The 27,372-nt window shown below is 54.4% G+C and overlaps 1 protein-coding gene across 9 annotated transcripts in view; it reads left to right on the top strand.

The window, feature by feature from the left end:
* Positions 1-894: 894 nt before the first annotated feature.
* Positions 895-27,372, top strand: part of RPS6KA1 (ribosomal protein S6 kinase A1) — a 35,475-nt gene continuing 8,997 nt past the window's right edge. For 3 of the 9 annotated variants that reach the window (XM_032132244.1, XM_032132245.1, XM_032132242.1), the window contains exons 1-10: positions 895-1,031; positions 6,969-7,013; positions 19,427-19,480; positions 23,565-23,681; positions 24,524-24,605; positions 24,899-24,979; positions 25,555-25,634; positions 26,246-26,352; positions 26,891-26,928; positions 27,039-27,181. In XM_032132244.1, coding sequence (XP_031988135.1) covers positions 969-1,031; positions 6,969-7,013; positions 19,427-19,480; positions 23,565-23,681; positions 24,524-24,605; positions 24,899-24,979; positions 25,555-25,634; positions 26,246-26,352; positions 26,891-26,928; positions 27,039-27,181 — 810 coding nt within the window. In that variant the 5' untranslated portion in view covers positions 895-968. Of the gene's footprint in view, positions 1,032-6,968; positions 7,014-17,171; positions 17,263-19,426; positions 19,481-19,542; positions 21,299-23,564; positions 23,682-24,523; positions 24,606-24,898; positions 24,980-25,554; positions 25,635-26,245; positions 26,353-26,890; positions 26,929-27,038; positions 27,182-27,372 lie in introns of those variants that run through there. The other 6 variants (XM_032132243.1, XM_032132241.1, XM_032132248.1 and 3 more) reach the window with 5 other exon arrangements.

Here is a 27,372-nt window from a genome sequence, read left to right on the forward strand (position 1 = left end):
CTGTGAGGATCGTGCAGAGCCACAGAACAGCTTGGGTTGGAAGACATTTTTAAAGACCATCTTGTCCTGCCATGGGCAGGGGCATCTTTCACTGGCTCAGTCACAGATCTCCCTGGCAGAGGCTCCCAAGTCCCTCAGAACAGGTATTTCCTGATGTATCCAGGCATCACTTCCCGACATTTCAGCCTTCCAGTGAAAATCATCCGGGCTGTACCAGCCATCGTGTGGCTACAGGCCCAGGGCAGTGCCTGTTCCCTTTGCTGGCCCTACTGAGGCCCCCGAAATCGTGGGGTCAGTTCTGGGCCCCTCATGACAAAAGAGACTTTGAGGGGCTGGAACGTGTCCAGGGAAGGGAACAGAGCTGGGAAGGGGCTGGAGAACCAGGAGCGGCTGAGGGAGCTGGGAAAGGGGCTCAGCCTGGAGCAAAGGAGGCTCAGGGGGGACCCTGTGGCTCTGCACAAGTCCCTGACAGGAGGGGGCAGCCGGGGGGGTCGGGCTCTGCTTCCAGGGAACAGGGACAGGAGGAGAGGAAACGCTTCAAGCTGCCTCAGGGGAGGTTTAGGTTGGATATTGGGAAATAGTTCTTCACCAAAAGGGTGGTCAGGCATTGAAACACGCTGCCCCAGCTTGAGTCACCATCCCTCGAGGGATTTAAAAGCCGTGTGGATGTGGCACTTGGCGACATGGGTTAGTGGTGGCCTTGGCAGGGCTGGGGGAACAGCTGGACTCGCTGCTCACGGGGGGAGCTTTTCCAGCCCGAACGATTCCGCGATTCCACGCTCCCATCCCTTCCCGCAGCCGCCGCACGCCGGGCTGGGTTTGCCGGATGCTCCGGGCGGAGGATCCCCGCAGCCCCTCCCCGGTGCCTCCCGCCCGCCCCCCGCCCCGCCCCGCCCCGGCCCGGAGCCGGTGGGTGCCCAGCCCGGCGGCGCTCGGAGCCAGCCCGGCGCGGGCACCCGCCGGCAGCGATGCCGCTCGCCCAGCTGGCCGAGCCCTGGCCCGACATGGAGCTGGTGCATCTGGACACGGAGGTGAGCGGGCACGGCCGGGGGGGCTCTGGGGCGGGGGGCTCCGCCGAACAAAGGAGCGCCCGGCGGGACCCCGCGGAGCGGCGGCTGCGGTGCCGCCCGCCCCGAGCCGCTCCCCGCGGCGGGGGAGCGCGGCCGCCGGAGCCCAGCGCCGCCGGGGCCGCTCCGGCACCGCTCCGGCACCGCTCCGGGGCTGCTCCCGGGGCTCAGGGTGTGCGCCCGGGGCCGTGGTCGGGGCACCGGGGGCTGCCGGGCTCGCTGCTGCCCGTGCGGGCTGCGATCGTTCCGGGAGCGCAGGCAGCGCTCCCAAATCTCCCAGGCGCAGAGGAAAGCGGACCCGGCTGAAGGCCCAGGGAATAAATATCTCCGTTTTGGGGGTTTTCTCCCTCACCGTCCCAGCGCCGGCTTCTCACACAGGCCTGCGCTGCCAACTCCGATCACGCTCCTGTGTCACTTTGCTGGATGTCTGCTCTGCCCTCCCACTTGGCTCTTTTCCTCCTCATTAAGACCCCCAAGCCAGATGTGCAGGATGGAGCTCATCTCCTGTCCACATCTGCGGGCTGGCACCACAGCCATTTCCGAAGGAAGGGACAGCTTGCAGCGGTTGTCACCCACGGCAGAGCAGCCGGCTGAGGCACTGTGCTCTGGCACTCTTCAGTTAAACATCTCGCCCAAACTGGAGCTAGCAGCTCTCCTGGAGAAACCAGAGGGAAGGTGGGGATTGTGTCCCAGGTGTTTCACAGACCTTGGTGCCTTCCTGTCGTTCTGTCTGGATTCGATGCCTTCACATTCCTTTATCCTACCTGGGCATGTCTTGGTGATTAATTGGTCAGATTTGCTCATTCCTATTTAAAATTGCCTCTTCAGGGGTCTGTGCTTTGAGCAGAGGCAGCACTTCACCCCCTCTGCAGGGACAGCAGGGAGGCATGCTGACCATTCTGGGTGAGGTTTCCTAATTTTCATCAGCCAGGTATGACACAGCTTCTCCTGGAGCCCCCTGTGCAGGTGGGGAGGGTCTTCCTGGGCCAAACACCTGGCATGAAGGTGCGGTGGGTGAAGAGCCTCTGCTCTGAAACAGCGCTGGAGCCATAAGGATGAGTTTGTGCTCCTTTGTGCTCCAAGCTGGGAGAGGAGGGAAGTCCTGCGGCAATTCCCAAATCAAGTCTTGCACCCAGATCCAGGCCGTAGGTTACTGCTGGGAGACAGGGCTTTTCATCTGTGGTTTCTCCCTTCCTAACAAGGGAGATGATGCCTGGAAAGCCAGAAAACACCACTCGACTCATAATGGGAGGAAACTAATGCCAGTGCCCAGGGCGGTGGATGCCGTGGGCGAGACTTCATTTAGTGCCTAATCCCCGGTGTCCCAGGTGCCGGGCGGGCGCTGTGTCAGCACCACGGGATCGCTTCCGAGCGGAAATGGCCGGGGGGTCCGGGCTGTTTGTCAGCCCGAGTCAGCTGCGGGCTCGGGGCAGCGGCAGGGACTGCTCTCCTCATTGCATTAGTACCGGCTGTGTTTAATCGTAAGCTGAAACTGGAGGGAGCCTCTGGCTCGCCCCTTCCCCAGTCTCACCTTGGCCGCAGCTCCGGGTCAGGGTCAGGCACCACGTGCAGGTGGGATTTCAGCAGATCGGATTTTTTGTGTCTCAGGATCTCAAGTGGGACTTAGCAATTTACCTCCCTTTGGTTTAAGAGGATAAGTACACACTCTTGATTACAGCGAGGAAAAGAATACAGGTGTTCTTCACCTCTACACCTGGGTCTGATGTTAGAGAGTTCCCTGAGGTCCAGCAGCGGAGCAGGAATGGGGCTTGGGAGGAGTTTTGCACTTTGAGGCTAAAATGGCCAAGGGCAGGGGCCCTAGGGGGAAGTTTTCACCACTCCTGGGAGAGGTGGCACCACTGAGAAAGCAAGGAGACTTTTCTGGAACACCAGTTACGTAAATTGCCCTGGGATCGCTGCCATCCAGGTTAGAAACCGGCTTCCTCCGACCTTTGCTTTCTGAGTCATGGAGCAGAGGTGCTGTCACTGCACTGGTGGAGGCATCAGTCCTATTGTTGAGGGATTTGGGGTTTTTCCACTGTGTTCTGGGAGAATTGGCTGTCTGGTGCCCCTTGTCCTGGCCCACCAGAGCCCAGTCGTGCCAGGAGTGGGTGGCAGTGGGAGCTTGAACTGATCCCTGGCAGGAGCCAATTCCCTCTGTCCTGGAGGCTGAGCTTTGTAATCGTTTCTCCTGCTTTTTTTTTTTCCCTTGCCATTCTCTCTTCTGCTTACATTATTGCAAATATTGCTTATGTAGTAGAAAAACGTGGCTGGGGCAGAGTACAAACACTGGAGAATGGACTTGAGTGACACAGAAATCCTTCCCTGGGAGGGTGGGCAGGCCCTGGCACAGGGTGCCCAGAGCAGCTGTGGCTGCCCCTGGATCCCTGGCAGTGTCCAAGGCCAGGTTGGATGGGGCTTGGAGCAGCCTGGGACAGTGGAAGGTGTCCCTGCCCATGGCAGGGATGGAATGAGATGGGCTTTAAGGTCCTTTCCATCCCAAACCATCCTGTGATTCTCTGATTCCATGACTTCATCCCCATAGCGATGGATCTGTCATCAGGGCTCTGCTTTGCTTCAAGTTCTTGTTTCATTACACAAACCTACAACAATGCAACTGACGTGGGATTACGCCAAATTCCACCACTTCAAGCTAATTATTTTTGCCTGTCTATAAGTATCACCCTTCATTGAGCAGGAGCTACTCATGAATAAACTCTTTTCTCAAGCATGGTAGCTGAGCTATGCAAAAACTATGACCAAAAGACAAGACAGCTGAGTGGCTGTCATCTCTGATGTGCCTTGTGCAGAGACTCCTGTTTGGGCTGCGAGAGTTCCTTCAGAGATCTCTATTTTTGCAGAATTATTTCCTTTCTCTGAACTGCAATAGCCAAGATCCATAAATTCCACTTAATGGTAATAATTTTTAAATGCCTTTTTCTTGTGTCAAAGTAGCAGGAGCTCTGGGGTGAAGGGTTTCTTGCCCTGCTCCCTCCTGCTTGAGTGTTCCGTGGCTCATCAGAGTTGGGTGAAAGAGCATCTCTAGGTACCTGGTACCTGTGAGGTGTTTTGGGGCATCTCAAAAGTGACTGCTCAAAACGTAAGGATCCAGGAATAGCAGCAGGCTGCTTTTTCAGGCAGAGCTGTCGATAACCCGGGATGACTGGAGCCGGTGGTGTAACCACAGAGCAGGACTGGGCACCGTCCCCACGGTCCTGCCGGGATGTGCCTCGTCCTGGTTTCACATCAGAGCACACTGGCCTGCTCTGTAAATTGCTCGCTGTGCTGCAGATTATGTGGAATTAAAAGGATTTAAAGCGCAAGATGTCCTAAGATAAATATCTCCCAAGTTCAGCCAGGCTGGCAGTTGCGTAACTGAACACGCTTGTTTTCCAGGGTACTTTTCTGTGTGCTGTTAAGGAAACTCATCCAGCGTGTGCTCAGGAGGGCTTTTGTGTCACCTCTGGGGCAGGTGGAGCGGTCACTCGCCCAGAGGTGCCCTGGCTGCTGCTCCACGTGCCCATCAGATTAGCTCCCTAATCCTGTTTCCGCTCACTCCGGAGCAGGGCAGCTGCAAAGCTGCAAGGACAGGCTGCGGGCCCCCGGGGAGGCTTGTGTGGCTGCGTTCTCAGTAGCCCGAGCCCTGCTCTGACACGGCCTGGATGAGCTCCTCACTGCCCCGGGCACCCCAGGGAGGAGCTGTGCCTCCCTCCAGCAGCAGATGCTGCCTGGTTGCTGCCCACGGGAGATCTTGGGAGTTCTCTCGGAGCAGGACATTTGGGAGGCTCCTTTGCAGCCCCAGTGTGCTGTGAGAGGGCACCTGCTCCCCCGCTGTGTGTGGGGTGCAGGGGCAGGGCAGAAATAAAGCATTTTGAAGAGGCAAATGTCAAACCAAGAAACACACAAACTGTTCCAGCTCTACTCGTGACGTGCTGAATGGCCATATTTTATCTCGGGAGGTGATGAGTCTGGAGCTGTGTTTCCATCTGGAACATTTACAAATGGCCCTCCAATTCCATATGAGGGAATAAGGACTGGTTTTGCTCTGGGGTAGAAGGAGAGCACTTGGCTCTAAACACTGCAATTCTCTGCGCAGACATCTGATTTATGTGAGCCTGAGGAAGTGACTGTTTCATCAGGAGCTTCATCCCTCTAAGACCAGGGACCTGCATGCCCAAGAAACCTCCCTGGCAGGGACACCGCTCTCTTTCTTTCCCCTCCCTTCCATCCCAGGTAGGATGGGTTTGCCTTGGAGTAGGGAGCTGATGAAACTCAGCCCTTGAAAGTCTGGTGACTCTGGAGGTATCACCTGGTGTCTCCCAGCTCACCCTTGAAGTTGAGGGCTTGGACACCCCCTGCATCAACTCACCCCTCTCCTGACATGTGCCTTGTGGGTCTGTTCTCCAGACCATGAGCTACGCACTGCTTTCCTCTGTCCAACACAGCAATTCTGCTTCTTAAGCCGTTTGAGACAAAACCAGCCCTCCCTGAGCTGTGGTTTGGATTAGCAGCCAGTTATGAGTTGTGGATGGGTGACAGCTGAGCCAGTAAACATCAGCCTGTTTCCAAGTCTGGTTATCTCGAGCGCCGTGTCTCCCCCTGCGTAGTGGGGGCTGTTCATAAACACAAATTCTTACTTCACTGCTCAGCTATTCTCTGTGCTAATGGCACCGAGAGCTCCGTGTAAACACCAGGGCAACATTCCTCTGGGAGAACTTGGCCTGCGTGGTGCTGCTGTGGCTTTTTTTCAGTCGTTGGCTGAAACTGCTTTGGAACTTAAAGATAAGTTGGGACCAAGGTGAGTTGTGGAGCTCGGAGTGGGTCCACAGAGATGTAAATATTGCAGTGTGGTGGAGTCCTGAGGAAGAAGGCAGGTTGTTCATATCAATGGATCCTTGCTACACCAGGGAAGGAGTTGGCTTTGTTTCTTCTGTCAGTTCCTGAAGGCTCTAGAACCCGGTCATTCCACTGAGGATCTGAGGCTCGAATCCATTGGCTTTGCAACTCTTCACCTGGCCCATAACATCTGAAAAGAAGGGACTAAACTGCCCTTGTCCTGTCAGAGGAGAGGAGGAGGAGGAATGCCATGATTTTTTGGAGCCTGAGACTGCAGTGCAAACAGATGTCAAAGCAAAGTCTTCTTGCCCTTGTTTTTCTCCACAGTCTGCAGAAAACCTCCTGTACGTGCTTATCCTGCTCTGAGTATCTGTGTCTCAGTGAAATCCCACCCAGTTCTGCTCCCCCGGCTTCCCCAGGCGGTGCCGGTGCCGTGCTGAACCTGATCCCTCCTCGGTTCAGCGCCCGGGGTGAGCGGCTGGTGCCGCTCCAGGTGCTTCGGGTCACCCGCTGTGACTTTGTGCGGAGCTGGACCTGGAGCCAGGCGGGCGGGGCAGATTTCCTGCAGCGTATCAGCTGCGATGGGGTAATAAATAACCGATAAACGCTCCAATTAAAGCCGATGTCACGGCACAATGGTTGTTAACTGCGCTCTGGCGCTGCTGCCAGCAATCCCAGAGCAGCCGGCGCAGAGTGGGAGCAGGAGGGGTGGGATGGAGCAGCGTCTGCAGCACGTGGTGCCCGGGGGGGAATCTGCACCCACCGCCCCAGGGATCCTCCCTGGCGCCGTTTGCCCCACAACCAATATTTGGTGGATAAGGAGCCCCAGTTGCATTGGGGGAAGTGTGGAAAGAGCCTCTGGGCAAGAGACTTTCTTTTAAACGCTTTAAAAGACAAGAGTCCGGTGCGTGGGGGAATGTTCAACCATCTTGTACCGTGTCCAAAGTGCCACCCTGCCCCGTTTGTCCCATGTGAGGGGCTCCCAAAGCCACCGGCCTTTGTGAGGGACATGAGGAACAATCCCATGCCTGGCGTGTGCTAACAGCAGGTTCTCTTCCTTTGCAGAACGGGCAGGCAGCTCCAGAAGAAGGTGGGAATCCTCCATCCAAGGTAAAAATGCCCCGGGGTTACGTCTGCAAGTCGTCCCTGCGAGCGTGGGGGGTGTGAGCTGACTCGGGAACGGGATGGGGACGGTTATTTTTAAACCCTGTAAAGCTGCTGCTCTGTAAATCTGCGAGAGTGCACGTGGGAGTGCAAGGGACTGGAGATGGGGAAGAGGAAAGATAAACTCCTGTCTTCCTGTCCCTTTGGTCATCCAAACATGCCTGGAAGGTTTTCCAGAGGGCCACCTCGGTCCAGCACACAGGAGCTGGACTGGAGGCTGTAGCCGAGGGTGAGAACCCCTGGGGTGTTTCGGTGCTGTGTTTACGCCTTTCTCTGTGGTGTGATCTTGCCAGATGGGATGAGAAGTACAAGAGTATTTGATGGTTTTGGCACAGCTGCCCTTGCTGAGCATCTGGTATCTGTTTATTCTCTTGCCTTGGTGGGGCTGGGAGAAGCTCCACTTCTGCCAAGTTGCCCTCTGCATCCCCATTAGCATCAGCTGGGAATGACAGAAAGAACTGAGCTGCTGTCTCCCATGTTCTGGGCAGGGATCAGAACCTGCTCATCCTTCTTGAGACACCTGAAGCTCATCCTGCTCCACACAGGAGCAGTGTGGTGTTGAAGGACTTGGTTTGTCTGCTGTGAGCCCTCCGCAGGTACAGGACAGCACGATGCTGTCACCGTGGCTATTTCCTGATTGTGCCCATTCCTCTGTCCTGCACTCACTGCAGAGCAGGAGAGCCATGTCAGTACCGTGAAATCATAATCCCTTCAGGATTTCCTTTTCTGATCCATCCACGCTCTGACCGTGGAGAATGACACAACACGTTGGATTTGCCCTGGGCGACCTTCCTGAGCGGGTTGTCAAGAGCTCATCGGGCTCTGTACCCTCAGCAAGGGCCCTGTGGCAGTTTCTCTCTCTGAATCATCGGCCGTGCTAAAGGTTCTGGGGGCTCGTTGCGTTGTTTTTCCAGCTGATTACGTTGTATTTTTAGTAAAAGACATTTAAACATAAAACCCAGTTGTCTACATTTCAGCCAGTTTTTTCCCCTGGAACATTTGAGGATTTCTAGCAGTGCCAGTGCATCTCTCCTACCTGTTCTGCCTCCCTGTCCCACTCTGGGGCTGGCCTGGCACTTCCCCAGCAGCCTGCAAAGAAATCTGGCGTGGGTCAGATGAATTCAGGTCAATGAAACTTGCGCTTCCCTCCCCTGAGAACAGTGGGTTTACAGCTCTTCACTGTGCCTGCATCTCTGGCATGGGGAAAAAAGGAATCTGTGTCTTCTGGTTGGATTCCAGCTGGGTTTCTAAGGCTTGAGACTTTGCCTCTTTCATCTTCAAACACTTGGCTAAACTGCCCTTCCCTAAATGCTGCTGATGGATGTTGCTTTAAAAATCATTTAGGATTTTTTTCTCTTTGAAGGACATCACTGAGACAAACCCTGGCTGATTCCATCTGTAGGTGCCATCCCACAGAAAGATCATGAAATAGAGGCCAAAAAGCTCTTGAGGTTCCCTTTGCTGCTCTGTGGGACGTGGACGTGCAGTCCAAGCTGGAGCAGAGCAGTGGGCAAGTTCTCCAACATCCCACAGCAGGGAAGCCACAAGAGCCCTGTGCTGCTGCAGGTGTCCTGCTTTCCACTGTTCTGAGGCCCCGTGGCCAAAATGCCTGTGAGCAGTGTCTGACAATCCCATGTTGGGTAACTTTTGAGCACCCAAAGCTCTGCTGCACGCTCCTGAAATAACCTCGGTCGCGTTTTCCAAGTTTGTACAAGGTATGTTTGCTACCAGCACAAATGAAATCCCTCCTGTAAACACATACCTTCAACTTGAGGGCAAACTCTGCCCTGAGATGCTGCAGATGGGGGAGCAGGCAGCACCCAGAATATCTGTGTGTTTCAGTTCTTTTTGTGGTTAGACGTCAGCAGCAGCTCCTGGCTCTGGCTCTACCTCCAGCAGGAGAAGCGAGTGGCCATCACCATCTGAGGTGACTATTCTCACGTTGAAGGTTGCTCAGGCTCCCTCCCACACCCTTCTGTGCTGTGTGTGGAGAGCTGCAAGGGGAAGAGGCACCTTTATTCCAGGTTTGTGTTATCCTTTTGCAGCTCATTCTGTGATCTCTGCTAAAAATAACTTGAAGCAGCGACAGCAGCGATTGCTCAACGCCCACGCAGCAGCCCTGTCCCTCCCCGGCCCTGTCAGCAGGATGCTGCCAAAGTACAGTCCCATGTGCCTGGGCCACAACCAAAGACTCTCTGCAAAGGAGGAAATCCAAGAGTTGCTCAAAGAGTTGGGAAGTTCACAGCTGGTGATGTGAGATTGATGGAGTGTGATGCCTCTGTCATCATCTCACCTGAAACACGAGGAAATGGTCACTGCAGAGGTAGCAAGGGGGTATTTTGGGCCAGCCTGGCCCTGTTCTGGTACTTCCTTGCTGCTTTTGTAGCTCCATCTCAGCTTCCTACCAAGGACAGCTGGTGCATTTCACAACCTCTTGTATTTTCCACTTTCAAGAGCAGTTGCAGTACACAAGTTCCTGCAGGCCCCGTTCCCCAGTGTGTTTACGTTGGGAATGTCTGCAAGATCCTCGTGCTGGTTAGGGCTGGGGAAGAGTTAATTTTCACAGTGGATGGTATGAGGCTGTGTTTTGAATTTGAACTTAAAGCGGGGTTAATCATGGCAACATCCCTGACGCCAGGCTGCTGGTCCCATGCAGGATGGGTACAAGGATGGATTTTTTTCTCATACTCTTTGGTGGTGGTGGTTGAAAGCTGCTCTGGGCAGAGAACCTCATTCTCTCCTGCGTTCTCCAAATTTTAATTGCCAGGTCGGGTGAAATTGGTCCTTGTTCAGCTGGGGAACAGCAACTGAATTCAGTGGAAAAATGGAACCTCTCATAACTGGTGTTTTTCAGCCTGTTCTGCAGCCAGCTTGGCTGAGGGGTGAGCCTGTGCTCCCTGAAGGTGCCAAGCATGAGGAATTATACATGGAAGTACAACACCCAATTAGTGAAATCACTTCATCATGAAAAGCAGAGGAGTGCAATTGCAGGGCTGAGTGTGCCCACACTCTCTCTGGGGAACGCTGGTGCGGGCTGGGGGTGCTGATCAGCTTGTTCTGGGGCGGTAATCACTGAGCACAGTGAGAACTGGGGAAGGGAAGAACTGAACTCTTCCAGCTCTGCACCATAAAAGGGACCTTTGAGACTGGAGCGAGGGCTGTGCTCTGCCACAGACACCAGGCAGGAGGTGCCCCAGGCTGAGCCTGGCTGTGGCTGTGCAGGAGAGGGAGGGATGCGGCTGCTCCCCAGATCTGTGTGGCTCCTCTTGGTTTATCCCGACCAGGTAAAGCTTGCAGAAAGGTCCTTCCCTGCAGTATGTTGCAAGGGCAGGAAGGAATCCTGGGCACAGACACCTCTGGCCAGTGAAATACCTGCACCACCAGCATTAACACCAGCGAGGGTTGCTCTGGGTGAAAGACCCACCATAACACTCTACAGACAACCAGCTACAGCTGCGGTCATAGCTCTGAGCTGGAATTCTTTGGGATGAGTTGGAGGAAGCAGGTTTGTGGCCATCTACCTGTGCCAGTCCCCTCTGTGGTTCAAGAGTTGTCCCGGTCAATGCTGGACACCACTAATCACAGCCTCTTAACGTGAAGGGTTTCAAAACAAACAAGTGAGTGCTCTGCTCGGTGTGTGTTTGCACAGCTGCTGCTGGTTCCTCCAGGAACTGGAAAGCTGTGGAGCTGTGGGAAGAGGCAGGTACCTCAGCAAATCCCTTCTCAGCCCACTGCCCCACTCCTGTGGCTCCCAGCCAGGAGTGCTCTGGCCAGACAGGCCCCTGTGGCTGAGCAGGATGTGATGGGGGCAGAACATCTCCAGTGTGGTGTGGTGCTGCCGGGAAATGTCCCTGACGCTGCAGGGACTGGGCAGCAGCTGTGGCCACTCTTTTAACATTTGGCTTTTCCAGCCTGTCACTGGTAAAGCTCTGAGTTCAAACTGGCTGCTCTGTCTTGTCAGCTGAAGGAATCGAGTGGGTTTGTTGCTCCAGCAGTGCCTGACAGCTGCCTAGTCTGTTCCTGGCAGAGCCTTTGCTCTCTGTCCTTGGCAGGGCTGGGCTATGGCAAACAGCAGCTTCTGAGCTCTTAAACACAAATAAATGCCTCTTTGAGGAGCAGAGTCTCTCATGAGCTGCAGACTCTAATGAATAATTGAAGAGGGGTCAGTTTACAGGACTTGCACATGAGGAATGCGGCAGTGTTTGCTCCAGCAGCCCTCCCACATGGTCCCTGACCCATCCAAACCACTCCGGTTTCTCCTCTGCCATTTCCATCCCCCTGGTGAGTTCGTAGAAGCTGCCTCATGTTCTGTCTCCAGAAACCCTCTTTTATTGAAGGAAAAAAAAGCCCTGCAAAGCTGTTACTGTGTGTTGTACTTGCAGGGGACCTCACCACAGACAGCGGTGAGGGCTGGCACTGGAGAGGACCCCAAAGAACTCATTCACATTTGATTTTTGAAGGGGTCAGAGTGGGTTTGGGTCATTGGGTCATCTGCCCCAGAAACTGGGAGTTTGGAGTGCCCTTGGCTGGGTTTGCTGGGCGTCACTGGCCCCCTGGCTGGCCAAGATGCTGATTGGGATTCTCCCTGCACACACAGGCTCCTGCAGCTTCACCCATCTCAGCTTTATTTGGAAGTGAAGCCTGGACTGGACATGAGCAGTAAATTCCTTCCATAGCTCCAGGTGAAGCTGCAAAAGCTGTTTTCCCTCTGGTTGCACTGTGCTGCCTGCCAGGGCTGCCATGGGGCTGGGGCCATCCAGGGAGGGTACTCACAGCTATCTAAGAATTCCTGCCTTGCCTGGAGCCCTTTTCCTTCTCCCTTAGGAAAACCCCTCACTGTGTGCCTGGGGCAGCCTGCGAGCAGTGGGAGCCGAGGCATTGCAACAACTCCTGCTGCTCTCATTGCGGCTCTGAGGCAGGAAGGGTTTCCCAACTGCAGCGTGAAATCCAGGTCTCTCCCTTGCCAGTCCTGGAGAGCACAGCTGGGAAACGTCATCCCTTTGGACACGGAGAAGGAGGGCATTTATCCCTATTTGTACTTGAAGCCTCGGTCTGGGCAGAGCTGCTCTGGGAATACCGAGCAGGCTGAGGACACTCTGTGCTCCTGAGATGTGGCTGAATTGATCCCCTCGCTGTCAGAGAGGTGGATTTTACTGGACAGCCCGGGCTGGCCTGGATGTGGATTGGGAATGTGCTGTGACTGGTGTCAGAGGGGGACATGATGGCTCTGCACCAGCACTGGGCAGAGAACATCAGCAGTGGGATCAGTGGTCATCTTTGGGGGTCCAGGAGGGGACCTCTGGGGTCTCCACAGAGGCAGAGTGAGGAGAAAAAAACTCCTTAAAATAGCATCTGAGGGGAACAGGACAAAACATGGTATTCCCAGTGCTGAGAGTGGCTGTAATCCCCGTGGTGTGATGTTTGGGAAGGGGATGGATGTGATCTCCGTGTTATGGTCCTGTCCTGGCACACGGAGCAGCTGAGCCATGGAGGGGGTGTCTGCTGGCTGCACCCGTGGTTTTTATAAACATTAAATGATAAAATAGAGCTTTGCTCCAGCAGACACTCATCCTGTGTGCTCTCACCAGGGTGTTGGTAACGCACAGCTCGGGGGGTGTGTTTTGGACAGGGGTTTTTTTTGCAGTTCACAGCCACCCCCAAAATGTGACAATCCCTTTTCTTGCAGCGTGTCCTGCGCATGTGACCTTCCCAAAGGGTGGGAGGGAGCTGGATTCTCCCAGCCTGCATGGACCAACCCCAGCAGGTACCAAGCAAAGGCTTTTCCAGGTCCTGAGACCGCTTTCTGTGTGCCTTGCAAGGGGAGAGCCACTGGCAGCCTGTGTGCTGTGGGAGGAGTGTGGAATTCCAGCATTCCTGCGATACAGAATAGTTTCTACATCCCACGATAACTCCAAGGGCAGCAAACAAGTCTTGGTTCTTGTTGTGAAATCAGTGTTGTATTTTATAATTTGGCTAGGAAGAGTTTTTACCTTTCCTACTGAAAGTGGCAGAAGTGCCCCGTGCCCTGGTGGAAGGTGGTGCTTTACTGCTGGTTCCTCAGAGTGAGATTCTGCATTTGGAACAGCCTGGGACGGGGTCTTCTGGTTTTACACCATCAAAGCTCGAGCTGATTGGAATTTGCTGGGAGCACACCTTTCCTCCTTGCTGGGAGGTGTGTGTAGGGCTGCAGGAAGGGGAGGCTGCATCCTTTGCTCTGTTGCACTGGAGGCTGATTTGCTCTGCAGAAGCTGCAGAACTGAGTAATTCCTTATCTCCTGGCTGTTAAAGGCGTTTTCGTCTCCAGTGCCTCCCTTCATTGGGTGCAAAGTCCTGCTGGCTCCCCGTGCTGCTCTCACAGCTCTGGAACTGCAGCAGCACTGGAGCCATCGGGAAATCTCCGTTTGGGGTTTGGGAACATCTTTTGCCTGAGCTTGTATCTTTAGCCCAAACAGCTCACTGTCAGCTGATCCTGGCCAGTTGCAGCTTGTGGTGCCTGGAAAGGGTGGAGAAATTGTATTAATTAATTTATTTTTTTAAGAAACTTTTGGGATCTGCTGCCAACATAGCCCTGGATAGAGCCAGGAGTGGGGTGGAGCCTGGGGAGTGAGAGGGGGTGCCTGTTCTGGAGTCTCTCTGCTCTCTCCATCTCAAAAGCAACCTGAGCTCTCTGATATAAAGCAGATATTTTGGTTTCTCTGTGAAACGAGTTGGTTAAAAACTGAGCAGATCGAAAAGGATGTTGTGAAGCACAAGGACAGGGGCTCAGCTGTGTGAGCCACCAACTGCCTTCTCCCTCCCTCAGCCTCAGGCTTTGCTTGAGAAAACCCCTCATCCCTTAATAATTTCCAAGATCCCTCCATTTCAGGGGTGCTGGATCTTCCCAGAGGGGTGTTTATGACGTGGGTGTTTATGAAATGGGCTTGGGGCTCCCCCCGTCCCGTTTCAGATGAGAAACACATTTTGGACGTTGAAGATGCTCCGAGTGCCACCTGCTGGAATGTGCTCGAGGGGTGCCAGGGTGATGCTGCCTGTCCCGTGGCAGTGCTCCCTTTTTAGGGATTTGCCTGTAACCCCCGTTACAGGGCGCCAGGATCACTGGAGGAGCAGCAAACTCCTCCCCAGGAGCCACCAGGTTAATTTTATACAGTTTGGCTGCCTCTGTGAGTGGGGAGGAATTGCCCCCAGGAGGATGGCAGAGTGCTTCCAGGAGTCAGGTTTTTGTTTAAGCCATGTGTGGGGAGGCTCCTGATGTTTTCCATGCTAGGATGGAGCTGGTCATTCCCTTGTCCAGCTGCCTTGGCTGTGTAAGGGTTTGGGCACAAGGCTTTGATGATTTGAGGATTTCTGGACACCACGTTACCCCTCTCTGGGCAGAGGCCTGACTGTGTCCCCTGGGTTTCTCCTCCCTCCCCCATTTTTGGTTGGTTTTGCTTTTCAGGAGACCACTAACAGTCCTTGGAGATGGTGTGGGGTGAAATGTGCAGCCCTGTTCCCTCTCAGTAATCCCTTCCTGCAAACCTCCTGCCAGGAATCCGCCCCCGTCCTTATCCACTCCTTGGGAAGTTCCAGTTCCCGAGGTCCCCGGTGTTTCCGGGCTGTGTTTGTAGCTGTGACTTTGTCCAGGACTTCCACCTTCAAAGCCACCCCGCGGTGTCCCTTCCTCCTCGGGCCCCAGTGTCCCCGAGGCTTTTGTCTGTCAGCAAAAGCCTTTGTTCAGTGTGAGTTAAAGGGCCAAAGAAGCCTCTCTCTCCCTGCAGATCCTCTTGGATTGCTCCAAGAATCTCCCTCTTCTTTCAAGAGAGTCAGTGGCCCCAAGGATTTATATTGTCCTGTTTCTGCCTTCTGCAAAAGCTGTTGCTGATTCTCTGATGTCTCACAGGGGCAAGGGCTCACCTCTTCCCTCTGTCTGCTGCCTGCTTGTATAAAACCCCCAGGACTGAATTCTGCAGCTTTTCCTGCTCTGAGTGTGGCTGGAAGTGGCTGAGGAGCTCAAGTGAGAGGTCTCATGCTTTTTCTCCCAGGCCTTTTCCAGCTGTGGCCATGCGTGCATCAAGCAAAAATTATAAAATGCAATAAACTGGTGGCCAGACCCTGCTCTGAGCAGGCAGCCCTGCAGGCATCCTGGATCGTGATGTTTGGGATGATGCTGGAGCAGGCCAAGCAGGGCCCACAAGGTTTCATGCCTGGGAGGGAGGGCAGCTGGATGGCCCAGGGTGTGTGGATTGGGAGCAAACCCGTTGGAACTTGTGCAGGAGAGCAGGACGGAGCCTCCTCTTGGGCAGGGAGGATTTTTACTCTGCTTGAGGTTTCAAATTTTTTTTTTCTATAATTATTTTTGGCAATTGAATGAAACTGGTGTGATCTCACAAAATGTTCTGCTTGGCTGGACTTGTTTTCAGCTGACCTGGCTGTGGCTGTCCCCGCCCCGTGGCAGTGCTGACGTGGTGACAGCTCTGTGTGAGCAGCTCAGGTACCTGGTGACACTCTCAGCTCCCAGGAGGTCCCACAGCAGCTTCAGCCCTCCAGAGGTGTCACTCCAAGGGCAGTTTTCCTGTGGGGGCAGCTGGCATCAGGCATCACTTTCCTGGAAGTTGGGGGGTGGCAACAAAGTGAGTTTTAACCTGCTCCGACCATGTCCCCCTGTCCCTGCTGGGGGCTGCACTTCCTCCCGGGTCAGAATGCCTCACCCCAAGGCCCTGCTTCCTTCTCCCTGTGCCATCACCTGAACAGATCCAGCCCGTGCTCTGTTCAGGTACAGGCACCCCAAGCTGAACCCTTCCCTTCCCCAGCCTGGGCAGTGTCTCTCCTCAGTGTCCCACAGGATTTCTCAGGCTGGGGGCTCCCAGGAGACTGAAGAGGATCTACCACAGAAGTGCAGTCAAAAGTGCAAGGTTCCGGCCAATTCTTTCGTTGCAAATGAGGCCAAGGGCCAGCCCTGCCCAAAAAAGGCCTTTGCAGGAGGGCAGGCACTGACTGGGGAGGTTTCTTTGCTTTGTTTGTTCCCCTTTTTGAGAACCACCACTTGAAAAAAAAGTTTCAGACAGAGCAGCCTTTGCTCTCCCAAACTTCAGCTTCGCTTCCTCTGCAGAGCTGCAGCACCTCCTGCTTCCCACTGATCCCAGGCTCCCTCCAGAGCGGGAGCTGCTGCTCCACGGGGAGGTTGGTGCTCCAGAGTAGGTCATGTAAAAGAACTTCGTGCAGAAGTTCAGGAGTGTGAAGCTCCCACATTCCTTCCCAAGGCTGGCACTCAGGGAAGGAGGGGTCTGAGGTGCAAGGAAAATGGGGAGCCACATGTGCACTCCCAGTTCCCTCAGGAGACCAGCTGCTTTCAGCCAGGGGTTTTACCACCCTCATTGTAAAAGACTTCTTCCCTATATCTAATCTAAATCTCCCCTCTTTTAGCATAAAACACCCATCACTCCTTGTCCTGTCACAGCAGGCCCTGCTAAAAACTCTGTCCCGAGCTCTCCTGCAGCCCCTTTAGGCCCTGGAAAGGGCTCTGAGGTCTCCCTGGAGCCTTCTCTTCTCTGGATGAACCCCCCCAGCTCTCCCAGCTTGGCTCCAGAACAGAGGGGCTCCAGTCCCTGGAACATCTTCATGGCCTCCTCCAGCAGGTCTGTGTTGCTCCTGGGCTGATCCAGAAGCTGCTGCTGCCTCCTGGCCCTTTCCCTGGAGAGCTGCAATTCCACTGATCCTACAGGGAGAGCATCCCTGCTGGATCAGCGTTTGTGCCGCTCAGAGCAGGGGCAGAGAAATTTTGAGGAAGAAAACGACCGAGACTCTCAGTTGCTCGTTGCTGCCTCGTGCAGTGCCTAAAATTGTTCTTTCTGTGCCTGTTTTCTTGTGTGTGACACGGGGACTGAACTGATCCTCCTGAAAAGCCAGCTGAGATTTGCTGATGGCTCTTTCCGTGCTTAAGCACCCGTAAAGCCGCCCAGGGTTCTCGTTTGGCTGCAGCATTGTGCGGCCATGGCCACACAAAGCCATTTCCCCATACGAAACCGCCGTTTCCTTTCAGCAAAACTCCCAAAATACATCCCAGTGACACAACCACGGCACCGGGGCTCTCGCGCCGCTCCGGGCGCTGCTCCGGGCTCTGAGCTCAGGAACCAGCTGGGAAGGGATGGGAGGATAACGGCCCAAAGCTTTGGAGATGCTGAGGCTCATCTTCCGCAGCAAGCCAAGGATCCAGGAGGCAAGTGTCTGATAAAATACCTGCTCTGCCTGCTCTCCTGCAGGACACAAGAAATCAGGGAATTCCTGATCCTAGAGAGCAGACCTTACCCAGGTTTAATTAAGCACTCTTTTGGAAAAGGCATTTTGGAGGGTATGACTGCTTTCTAAGAAGTGTCTTTCCTAGGTGCTGCCAGATTTTGGGAGTGTTTTGGGACCAGAGCATGTGTTGAAGCAACAGAAATTAAAACAGCTTCTGGTTAGTTGTTGATGAATAGGAAGCAAAATGCCAAGAGCAGAATCTGTTTTGAGATTTTGCAGGGTGGTTTTTTTTTTCTTGCATTTAGATGTGACGGTCTCAACCGGCAAAGTGACAAAACGCGAGCAAAAACAAACCTGTCTCTTGGCTTCTGGCTTGTAAAATCCTCCCTCAAAAAAAGGGGAAAGTAGAAAACAGGACTTGTATTTTGAATTTGGGAAAACCCCCGCTCGTGTGTCCCCAGCCCCTGCTCTGGGTGACTCAGCCGCCTGTGCCCTGCGAAGGCGGCGCGGGGAGGTTCAGGACTCGTCTCTTCCTCTGACTGGAGTGCCCTCCTGGGCTTTTATTTTCCAGGAGAAGCCAATATCATTTCCCAGCAGTGCAGGAATCTGTGGGATATGCCTCTTCAGAGGCTGTGGGTGACGGCAGGTGCTGGGACCCCCAGGAGCAGGGAGTGCTGGACCTGCAGAGATCCGTGCTTGTGGGAATCCAATCCTTCCACCCCATCCCAGGCAGGGGCTGGTGCCTGGTCTGGAGGAGCCAGGATGGAGCTGCTTTCCCTGTGGGTGGGAGGGATCCCCGGGGCGGGGTCTGCTGAGGGTGCAGTGATCACTTTTCGCTCGGGAAGGGGTTCAGCTGTGGCTTTGGCAGATCTGTCACCCTGCTGCTCCTGGGGCAGCGGGACAGTCACCGTCTCCCAAGCCCACAGGGATCCCGGCTGCTCCCCCTGCAAGGACACAGCAGTGCAGAGGAGGAAGGGGCAGAGGTGACTGCAGGGGCCCCTCCGATCTGATTCAGTCCTTCTGGAGCTGAAAATCAGTTAATTCCTAGCTCTAATCTCACTGTTCTCACACAGCTCCTCCCTTCCCTCAGGGCTTGCTTTTCCTTCTCTTCTCCCTCTTAGTAGCTCCTGTCCCACCTCCAGGTCACCCTGTGCCCACCCAGCGCCGTGGGCTCCATCCTGCTGGGACACTGCCTGAACAGACACAGAGAAGCCACAGCTCAGTCTCCCTTCCCTCCCTTCAGTCCCATTTTGTCTCATCCACAGGCAAAGACTTCTCCCTCTCAGAGGAAATGTTTCAAATCTGATTGGAGTGTTTTGGAGGATGATTTTTCTATTCAAACTTGTCTTGTTATCCAAAAACCAGGGGAAGGAGTACCTAGATGTGGTGGCAAATTTGTGTGTGTTCATAAAATACACCAGGCTTGGGGACTGACCTTGCAAAAACTTACTCACACTTATGTGTGAGTTTCAGAGGGAGAAGGAGCCATTTCTTAGCGGGGAAACTGTTCTTTTCTGAGCTCCCCTTAAATGCTTCTGCATCTGGGGTTCAGACTCACATCTTGCCCCAGAGGCAGCATAAACTTGACATTGCTGCTGCTGCTGGGGACGTGTCAGAGCAGCTGGGCTGGCCCTGCCCCACCCTCGAGGTCTGTGGGGAGCTTTGCTCTTTGAGTTTGTTCCTCCTGGTTGCTTTAGAAAGGCTCAGTGCCTGGGTGGGAGAAGCCCAGTCTTTGCCACGGGGGTGCCAAACTTCCCTGCAGACCCAGGACAGAGGCTTTTGGAGTTTGTCCAGGTGTAACTGAGAGTAAAATCTGGTGTAGACCTGCCAGAAATTAATTCTCTCTCCTTGGTGCTCTGATTCTTGGGGAACACGTGTAACCATGTGCTGGCACCGTGTCCTTCCCCACCACTGGTCAGAGTTTATCACATCCAATCAGTATAAATTTGTTTGCTGGGACCTGGCTCCAACTGCTGTCCTGGAGCCACCGCCTGGCTGCGAATCACATCCTGAGGAGCGATGGCTGGTGGGACACCCCCAGTGGTTGTGAACAGCTCACCTGGTCTTGCTGAACAAGTTCTTTGGGAAAACTTCAGCAGAGAATCACAGCCCCTCTGTGCTGACGCTTGTTTATTGTCCCACAGGCAAAATCCGACATCAGTTGGGTAGAGAAAGACCTCGTGGACTCGGCAGACAAGGTAGGAGAGCTGCAGTGGGCACCTCGAGGAGACTCATCCATTTCATTTGCATTTTGTCCCACACACGAGGGCGTGAGCAGGGCTCGCAGGGACCTCTCTGAAAACCAAACCCTTTCCCCGCCTCCCACCCCTGCCAGCCCCTCTCAGCTCTGTGGAACTGCTGCTGCTGAGAGCAGCTATTGCTCACTTGCTCACATGACATCCTGGACTTGATTTCATCCTCCTCCTCCTTCCTCCCCACACCAGCCCCCTTTCCGTGCTGTCATTTGTGTCTCCTGTGGCTTTCTGATCTTGTCAGCAAGCCAGGGCGGGCACTTCTGGTTGCGTGGACGTACAGGGGAGATTTTATTGCCTTTCTGAGGCTCCTCTCCCACGCTGGTAACACAACATGAAAAATTCTCTGGGTCGGGACGAGATTTATCAGCTCCTGCCGGGCCCACGCGCAGGGAGTTCGCTGCTCCCCCACACTGAGAACGTGGAGCTGCTGTGGGATGGGTGCTTATCTTGGGCAGCACATGGTGGACGGGGTTTCTCCTTCCCTAGGCTGTGTCAGAGCGCAGGAGGTGTCAGTGTGAACCAGGCTCTGCTGCAGGTGCTTTTCCAGGCCCAGGCACCTGCCCCCAGCCCCTGGAGCTCACGGGCACCGAGGTGGAGCTGGGCCCAGCTGCCTCTCTGGTGTTCAGTCATTTGTTTCTTTCGTTATCAGTTCTCAAAGAGCACGTGGTGGGGGCAGAGGGGACAAGACAGTCATAATTTGTCTCTCTGGTTCCCTCCTCTGCACTCTTGGGAGAAATTCAGAGATTGGTGCTGACATAGGGCAATTTCCTTTTGTGTGGGTGTCTTCACTCATTTCAAGGGGGTTCTTTCTTACCTGCACCCTCTGGGGTCTTGCAGGACCCCCGGAAACATGTCTGTCCTGAGGGAAACGTCAAAGAGGAACAGGCTTGGAGGGGGAAGGAGGCAAAACAAGCCCTCTAAATACCTCTGCTGTGTCCTGCCAATAATCTGAGCCATGGCGGGTTCAGAACCCAGAAATGCTCTTGAAAGCACCTTGCCTAGACCTTCCAGGGTGGCTCTCAGATAAATAACTCCAGAGTCCACAGCAAGGACTCCTGTGCCGCATAAGGCAAGTGAAGGACTGAATGCAAATCCTAACTTTCCCAGAGGAATCCCATCGTGGGTGACCCCTCATCCCTCTGCCAGTGGGAGAGCAGAGACATGCGGCTCTCCAAGGTGTCATCACACTTCTGGGTGGGTTCTCGTGAGTTTTTCTCTTCTGATTTAGAGAGGAAAGTGGCTTCTCACAATTTCCCCTGTTGTGGAAATACCCCAAAGCTCCCAGCCTGACGTGAACTTCAGGTAGCATTAGATGGAAATCACTTTAAGGAGACGGTGTGTGTTTTCTGTCGGTGTCTTGCCTGAGCCAGGGAACCCAAACGCCAGCGAGGAGCTGCGAGGTTGTTATTCTTTTTTTAAAAGCAAACCTGAAAAAAAAAAAAAGCCCCAACCACAAGTGCTGCTGCTGGGGAGGGGGAGCGTGAACCTCCCTCTGTGTGACCGAGCCTTGTCCCCACTGCGCATCTGCCACCAGCTCAGTCACCTGCAGCTCCTGCTCTGGCAGCGCCCGGAGCCCTCCGAGCCCCGGGACCGGGGGGGCCGCGGTTCCTGGGGCCTGACAATGTTGATCGGGATGGGAGAATGGAGAGGGACCCTAAACTTCCTCGTGTGTGGGCGTTCCTGACGCTCTGGCTGCAGAGGAAGCACCGAGCCAAGCCCTGGAGCCTGCAGCTGCCGGCCCCCAGCCCGCTCGCCAGCCCGGTCAGTACCGCTGCCACCTCCCACTGCCACCTCCTGCTGCCACCTCCCTCTGCTTCCCTTCCTGCCACTGGCTGATGCTTCCCATGGATGTTCAGGGCACTCTGGTTTGCTTTTCTTTCTCTGCCTTCTGGGATAGTTTGTTGTGGAGCCATTGGAAGAAGCTGATCTCAGTGGCACACAGGTGCTTTTGTGCTGGAGACTTGTGTGTGCTGCCAGCCAGGCTGTAGGAGCCGGTCACCGGAGTCCTGAGAGTTGAATTCCGAGTTAGTGGATGAGTCCATGGGGGAAAATCCTCCCTTGTGTCAGCAGGATGCCAAATGGCTTCGCACAGTGTTTCTGTGGTAGGAGGATCACAGGATGGTTTGGGCTGGAAGGGACCTTAAAGCCCATCCAGTTCCACCCCCTGCCCCGGCCACCTCCCACTGTCCCAGGCTGCTCCAAGCCCCAATGTCCAACCTGGCCTTGGACACTGCCAGGGATCCAGGGGCAGCCCCAGCTGCTCTGGGCACCCTGTGCCAGGGCCTCCCCACCCTCACAGGGAAGGATTTCTTCCTAATGGGTCCATTTTTGGGTCTCTCCCTGCTGTGGGCTCTCTCCCTCGAGACCTGAACTGGCAGGAGGAGCTGACCTTGGCTGGAGGTGGGAAGCTGTTCCTCACAGCAGCTGTCTGCAGGGACTAAGCCTCCAGATGGAACCAGAAGTGCAAAGTGGCTTGTTTAAGCTGGGAGATGATCTGAAACACAGAAATGCGTTGTTTAAGGGATTATGGGATATTTCTTGCCTGTGATCACTGAGCCCAGGGAAAGGCAGGATAATGCCAGGGAGCTCCTGTGCCCCTGCCCTGAGTGCCTGAGTAACACAGGAGAGAGCAGAGCTACCACCATGGAAACAAAGCCACTTCCTAAGCTGAGAAAAACCCAGCCTGAGAGCGGGGAGGGGAGAGAAGGGGGCTCGGTACAGGTGGGCAACCACATCCGTGGGCACTGGAGGGTGGGAGTGGGCTGGGGCGGAGGACAGGCACGGCTGGCACCTGGCTCTGGCTGGCTTTAAAAGCTGCTTTGATGAGGTGGTTCCAGACCAAGTGTCTGAATAGGTCTAGAAAACAAAGTGTAGGTTTTTTCCCCCAACTCTGCAAGGGAAAAAAATAAACAGTAGTTCCAGCTTTCTGCAACCTCTGCTGGCCACAGGGCCAGGGACAGCAGAGTGTAATCCATTTTTTAATATAATTGCTGTCCTTTGGGTCCAAAAAGCAACCAGACCATGTCTGCACTGGATAACATGGGAGTGAAGTGCTGAGGAGGCTGGACCTCCCCTTACAAGATGTCCAGCTACAAGGGATTTATGGCCTGAGTAAGAGTCAGGAGTAAGGAGTGGGAAGTTGAGCCCAGCTGGCCCTGTGGGAGCGGGGCTGGAGCAGGTCAAGCTCATAAGGAACCCAAATACAGATACATTGGCTGTGTCTGACCAGAGATAGAGGGAAAGGCACAGATGGAGACTAACAGTGCAAAAGGTCTCTGTATCTTTGGGATGCAATAGAAAGCATCACAAGGTGTTTCTGTTGGACTGAAATCTGGGCTTTGCTCACTAGAGGTACAGACAAGTTTTGCTGGGAATAGGAGGTGTTTCAGCATCACCTCAGGGTCTGTGGCTGTGCTGGCCCAGCTCCCTTGGTGAGTTTATTCTATTTATGCTGATTAAATCTATTTTTTCTTCTTTATTTTTTTTTAAGTAAAATAATGTGTTTTAAACAAAACATGTGCCAGAGACCTTGGCTTCCCCTCAATCTTCTTGAAGGCTGGAGTCTGTTAAGGCATCATCTGTATGTGCTGAAGATGCACTAAGACTTATGTTGCAGAGTTGCTCAGATTGCTGAGCAGATGGGCTCCAACATGTCTGATTTTTGCCAGCCCTGGCCCTGTTTTGACAACAGTGCCGTATTTTTTGTGTTGTGGGATTTTTAGTGGCATAAACACTCCTGTTTTTGCTACCAGTGCCTCAAAAAGGAAGGTGCTTCTCAAGCACTCCTCTGAAATGCAGTTCAAAGCAGCTCCTGTGGTTGGGAGGGAGGGAGGGCTCTGTATTTACCTGATCCTCCCTATCCTGACTTATTGATTGCAGATGCTGATACCTGTGACAAGCACCAACTTTCATGGTTCTCTCAGATGTGGCTCCTGTGAGTCTGGAGCTGCAGTCCTTGCTCCATAATCCCATAAGGCTGCTTTCCCCTGCTCAGGAGTCCCTGCCAACCATGTGCCCTCTGTTTCAGGGGGAAGGTGTTGTGCAGGAAATCAACATCACACACCATGTGAAGGAGGGCTCCGAGAAGGCTGATCCCTCACAGTTTGAGCTCCTGAAGGTGCTGGGACAGGGCTCTTTTGGCAAGGTGAGATCACTTCTTCCTATGTGCCATGCCAGAGGAATGATTTCAGTGATGAAAGGAACCATCCCCAACAAAACCACTTTTCTGACTCCCAGGAATGTTCCTGGGCATGTTCCTCCCTTCTCAGAACTGCTGCTGTGTGCCCCAGGCTGGGCCTGGCCCCTGTTTACAGTCCAGTTTCCCTTCTGTGAAGGAGGAAGGAAGTAGCCTGTAGCTGTTATCTAGTTCAATAATCCAGGTCTCTTAGAGACCATCTGCTGACACACTAAACCAGCTTGGTGTCAGTCAGTTACCAGCTGACAGTGGGGGCTCGGACAGGACCGAGTGCTGCTCCCTGGGCAAATGCAGCAGTGGCTTTGTAGAATTGGAGAAAAGTTGGAAAAGACCTCTGGGATCATCCAGTCCTACCAGTAGCACTGCCAAGCCCACCACTTGCAGGTGGTGTCCTTTTGATGTTGCCTAAAACCAGGTAGAATGAGACATCAGGGAAGGGAAGGAGATAAAAATCCAGAGGATGCAGAACCTGAATAACAAGGGGTTGATGTGACTGACAAACCAGGAGGCTTTTGTGGTACAGTGATGCATCAGTGCCTCCAGTCACAGCTCCCAGGCATCAGCCCCAGCCCCACAGGAGCTGCAGGAGTCAGGAGGTGTGGAAGGCTGGAAAGGAGGCAAGTGCAGCATGAAACTGGGGGGTGAGAGGAATCCACACACAGCACTTCCCTGGAAACCCATGGAAAAGCTTGAGCTTCTTAGGGACACTCTGGGGTTTGCCACTTTGGGAGGCATCCAGCTCCTACTGTCAGTGTTTAGTACTTGGTGAATGTGGTGTTCTTCTGCCTCAGGTTTTCCTCGTGAGAAAAATAACACCCCCAGACAGCAACCACCTCTATGCCATGAAAGTGCTCAAGAAGGCAACGCTGAAAGGTAGGAAGGAGACTCTTCCTGCAGTGCTCTGATCCTCTGTGACTCAAAGAGCACTGGGGAAATGTCACAGCAGCCACTGCTGGCCCCGGGGTGAGCTGAGTGAAAGAGAAGCATCTTTATCCCATCAAAATGCCCTTCTTTTCTTTCATCTGTTTAAGAGCATCATGATGGAAGGTGGGAAAACACCTGGCTCAAGCAGCTTGGTGCTTAAGGCTGGGATGGGGCTGGACACTGGGGCTGGACACTGCCCAGGGGCCTTTTTCTGTGTCTGAGCTGCTCCTCTCTTCCCACAGTGCGGGATCGACTGAGGACAAAGATAGAAAGGGACATCCTGGCTGATGTCAACCATCCCTTTGTGGTGAAACTCCACTACGGTGAGTGTGGAACTCCTTGGGGTGCTGGGAGAGAGGCTGCAGCTCCAGCAGACTCTGACTGCCTTCAAACACTGAACACAAATTCTTTCCTGGAAGGATCTGTGATCCCACTGCCTGCTCCAACTATGGAACGGGGAACAGAGCATGGACCGGGAGAGGAGTTTTAAACATCAGATCCCTGGGATTAAAACACTAAACCAGGAGAAGCTGAGAAAGCAGAGTTAACTAGCCAAACGCTCTGACTCTGGGGAAGGCAAGGACAGCTTTGTTCCCTGTAAGGTGACCGGTGCCTCTCCCGGGAAAACAGCCCTTTCAGGAGGGTATCACTGGCGGAAAGAGAACCAGACCCCCATAAAATGAGGATTTTCTGCAGTGCCAGAGTGCTGTGGGGAGCTCCCATTTCAGCAGCAGGGACAGGCCATCTCCTTTTCCCCATCAGCCCTACCTGCATTTAACCCAGGAACCACGAAGGGCATGTGCCCAGCTGGAGCCACTGGGATTTAAGTGATGAATGTAATACCACGGAGCCTTCCCTCAGTGCAGGGACCTGATTCCTGCTCTGGCTTGTGTTTCAGCATTCCAGACGGAGGGGAAGCTGTACCTCATCTTGGATTTCCTCAGAGGAGGTGACCTTTTCACTCGGCTTTCCAAAGAGGTGGGTATGCTCCGGCATCTCGGTGGGCTGCTGAGGCTCAGCTCCACTCTGCTTATGGCCTGGAGAAGTGACGGACCCTTGCAAAGAGGGTGAAAACAGCCTCCAGCCTCCTGCTAGTCCAGAGCTGGCACCAGGACAGGGTGTTGTGAGACCCCTGTGCTCCAGCAGGAAAGCAGCAGCACAAGTGGCAGGTCCCATCCCTGCAGCAACTTCAGATGAGCATCTCCTAAAGAACAAAAACTAAAAGAAGGTCAGTTTGGATTAGAATTAAGGAAGAAATCCTTCCCTGTGAGGGTGGTGAGGCCCTGGCACAGGGTGCCCAGAGCAGCTGTAGCTGCCCCATCCCTTGAAATGTCCAAGGCCAGGTTGGACGGGGCTTAGAGCACCTTGGGATAGTGGAAGGTGTCCCTGCCCATGGCGGGGAGTAGGACTGGATCCATTAAGGTCCATTCTAATCCAAACCATTTTAGGATTCTATGAATGGTGGGTGAAGTCTGGAAAACTTAGAAAGGGCAGGGGGGAGCAACATGGATGTGGAAGGTCTTGCCTGGGCACAGGGGAGCTGCTGGCATTGTATGGGTTACCTCTCTGCTTCCTCCCCCTGCCTGCAGGTCATGTTCACCGAGGAGGACGTGAAGTTCTACCTGGCAGAGCTGGCACTGGGACTCGACCACTTGCACAGCCTGGGGATCATCTACAGGGACCTCAAGCCAGAGAAGTACGTGTGGCCCAGCTGAGGCAGGATCCCAGCCAGCAGTCAGGGAACAGTTCCCACCTTCCAGAGGGGCTGGAGGATGCCCCAAGGCTGGACAGATGGGAGATGGTGGTGCCAATCCAAGGCTGCTGCTCCTCAGATCAGTGGTTCCAGCCAGGAGCAGCCTGTGTGTGCCACAGGGCTGAGCAGAGATTTGTGGCAGCCTCCAGGCTCCAGCTTTAGGCAGCTGGGAGCCTTCAGAGGGAGAAGGGACCAGGCTGGGCTCTGCAGAGCTCACTCCAGCTTGGTTATCCTTGCCTGGGGTATGTGGGGATCAGAGGGGGGTAACCTCTGGGGCCATTTGTTTACTGTGAAGCCGAGGGTGTGGAGAGGTGCTCCTGGTCCCACTCCTGTCTTGGTGGTGGAGCTTAAAGCACGGGGAGAAGGGACAGGTAACTTTTCCTTTGTATTCTGGGAGCATCTCAGACCACCCCCTGCTGTGCTTGTTCTCACCAGCCCTTACCACAGACAGTAACAACTTGTTTTTCCATTCCTGCTGTAGCATCCTCTTGGATGAAGAGGGACACATCAAACTCACAGGTAAGGGGCTCCACAGAGCCTTGGGCTCCAGCAGGGCCAGTTCCTGAAATACAGAGCTGCTCGAAATGCTCAGAGCACTGGCTGAGTGCTGACAGCTTTCTCTTGTGCAGATTTTGGCTTGAGTAAGGAGGCCATAGACCACGAGAAGAAAGCCTACTCCTTCTGCGGGACCGTGGAGTACATGGCTCCAGAGGTGGTGAATCGCCAGGGCCACTCGCACAGTGCTGACTGGTGGTCCTATGGGGTCCTCATGGTGGGTACCCTGTCCAGGACTGGGAATGGCAGCTGCCCCTGCTCTGGAACGCCCAGACACGGCTCTGTGTGTCCTCCAGACCTGCTGACCTGAGGGGGCTCCCCACGCCCCCCAAAGGGCTCCCTAAGGGGCTGTCCAGGCCTCCAGCCGGGAGCGCTGGTCCCTCGAGGCTGCTGTGCCAGTGGGTGCTG

Source organism: Corvus moneduloides, chromosome 23 (genome assembly GCF_009650955.1).
Source record: "Corvus moneduloides isolate bCorMon1 chromosome 23, bCorMon1.pri, whole genome shotgun sequence".
In the NCBI taxonomy this organism is placed as follows: Eukaryota; Metazoa; Chordata; class Aves; order Passeriformes; family Corvidae; genus Corvus; species Corvus moneduloides.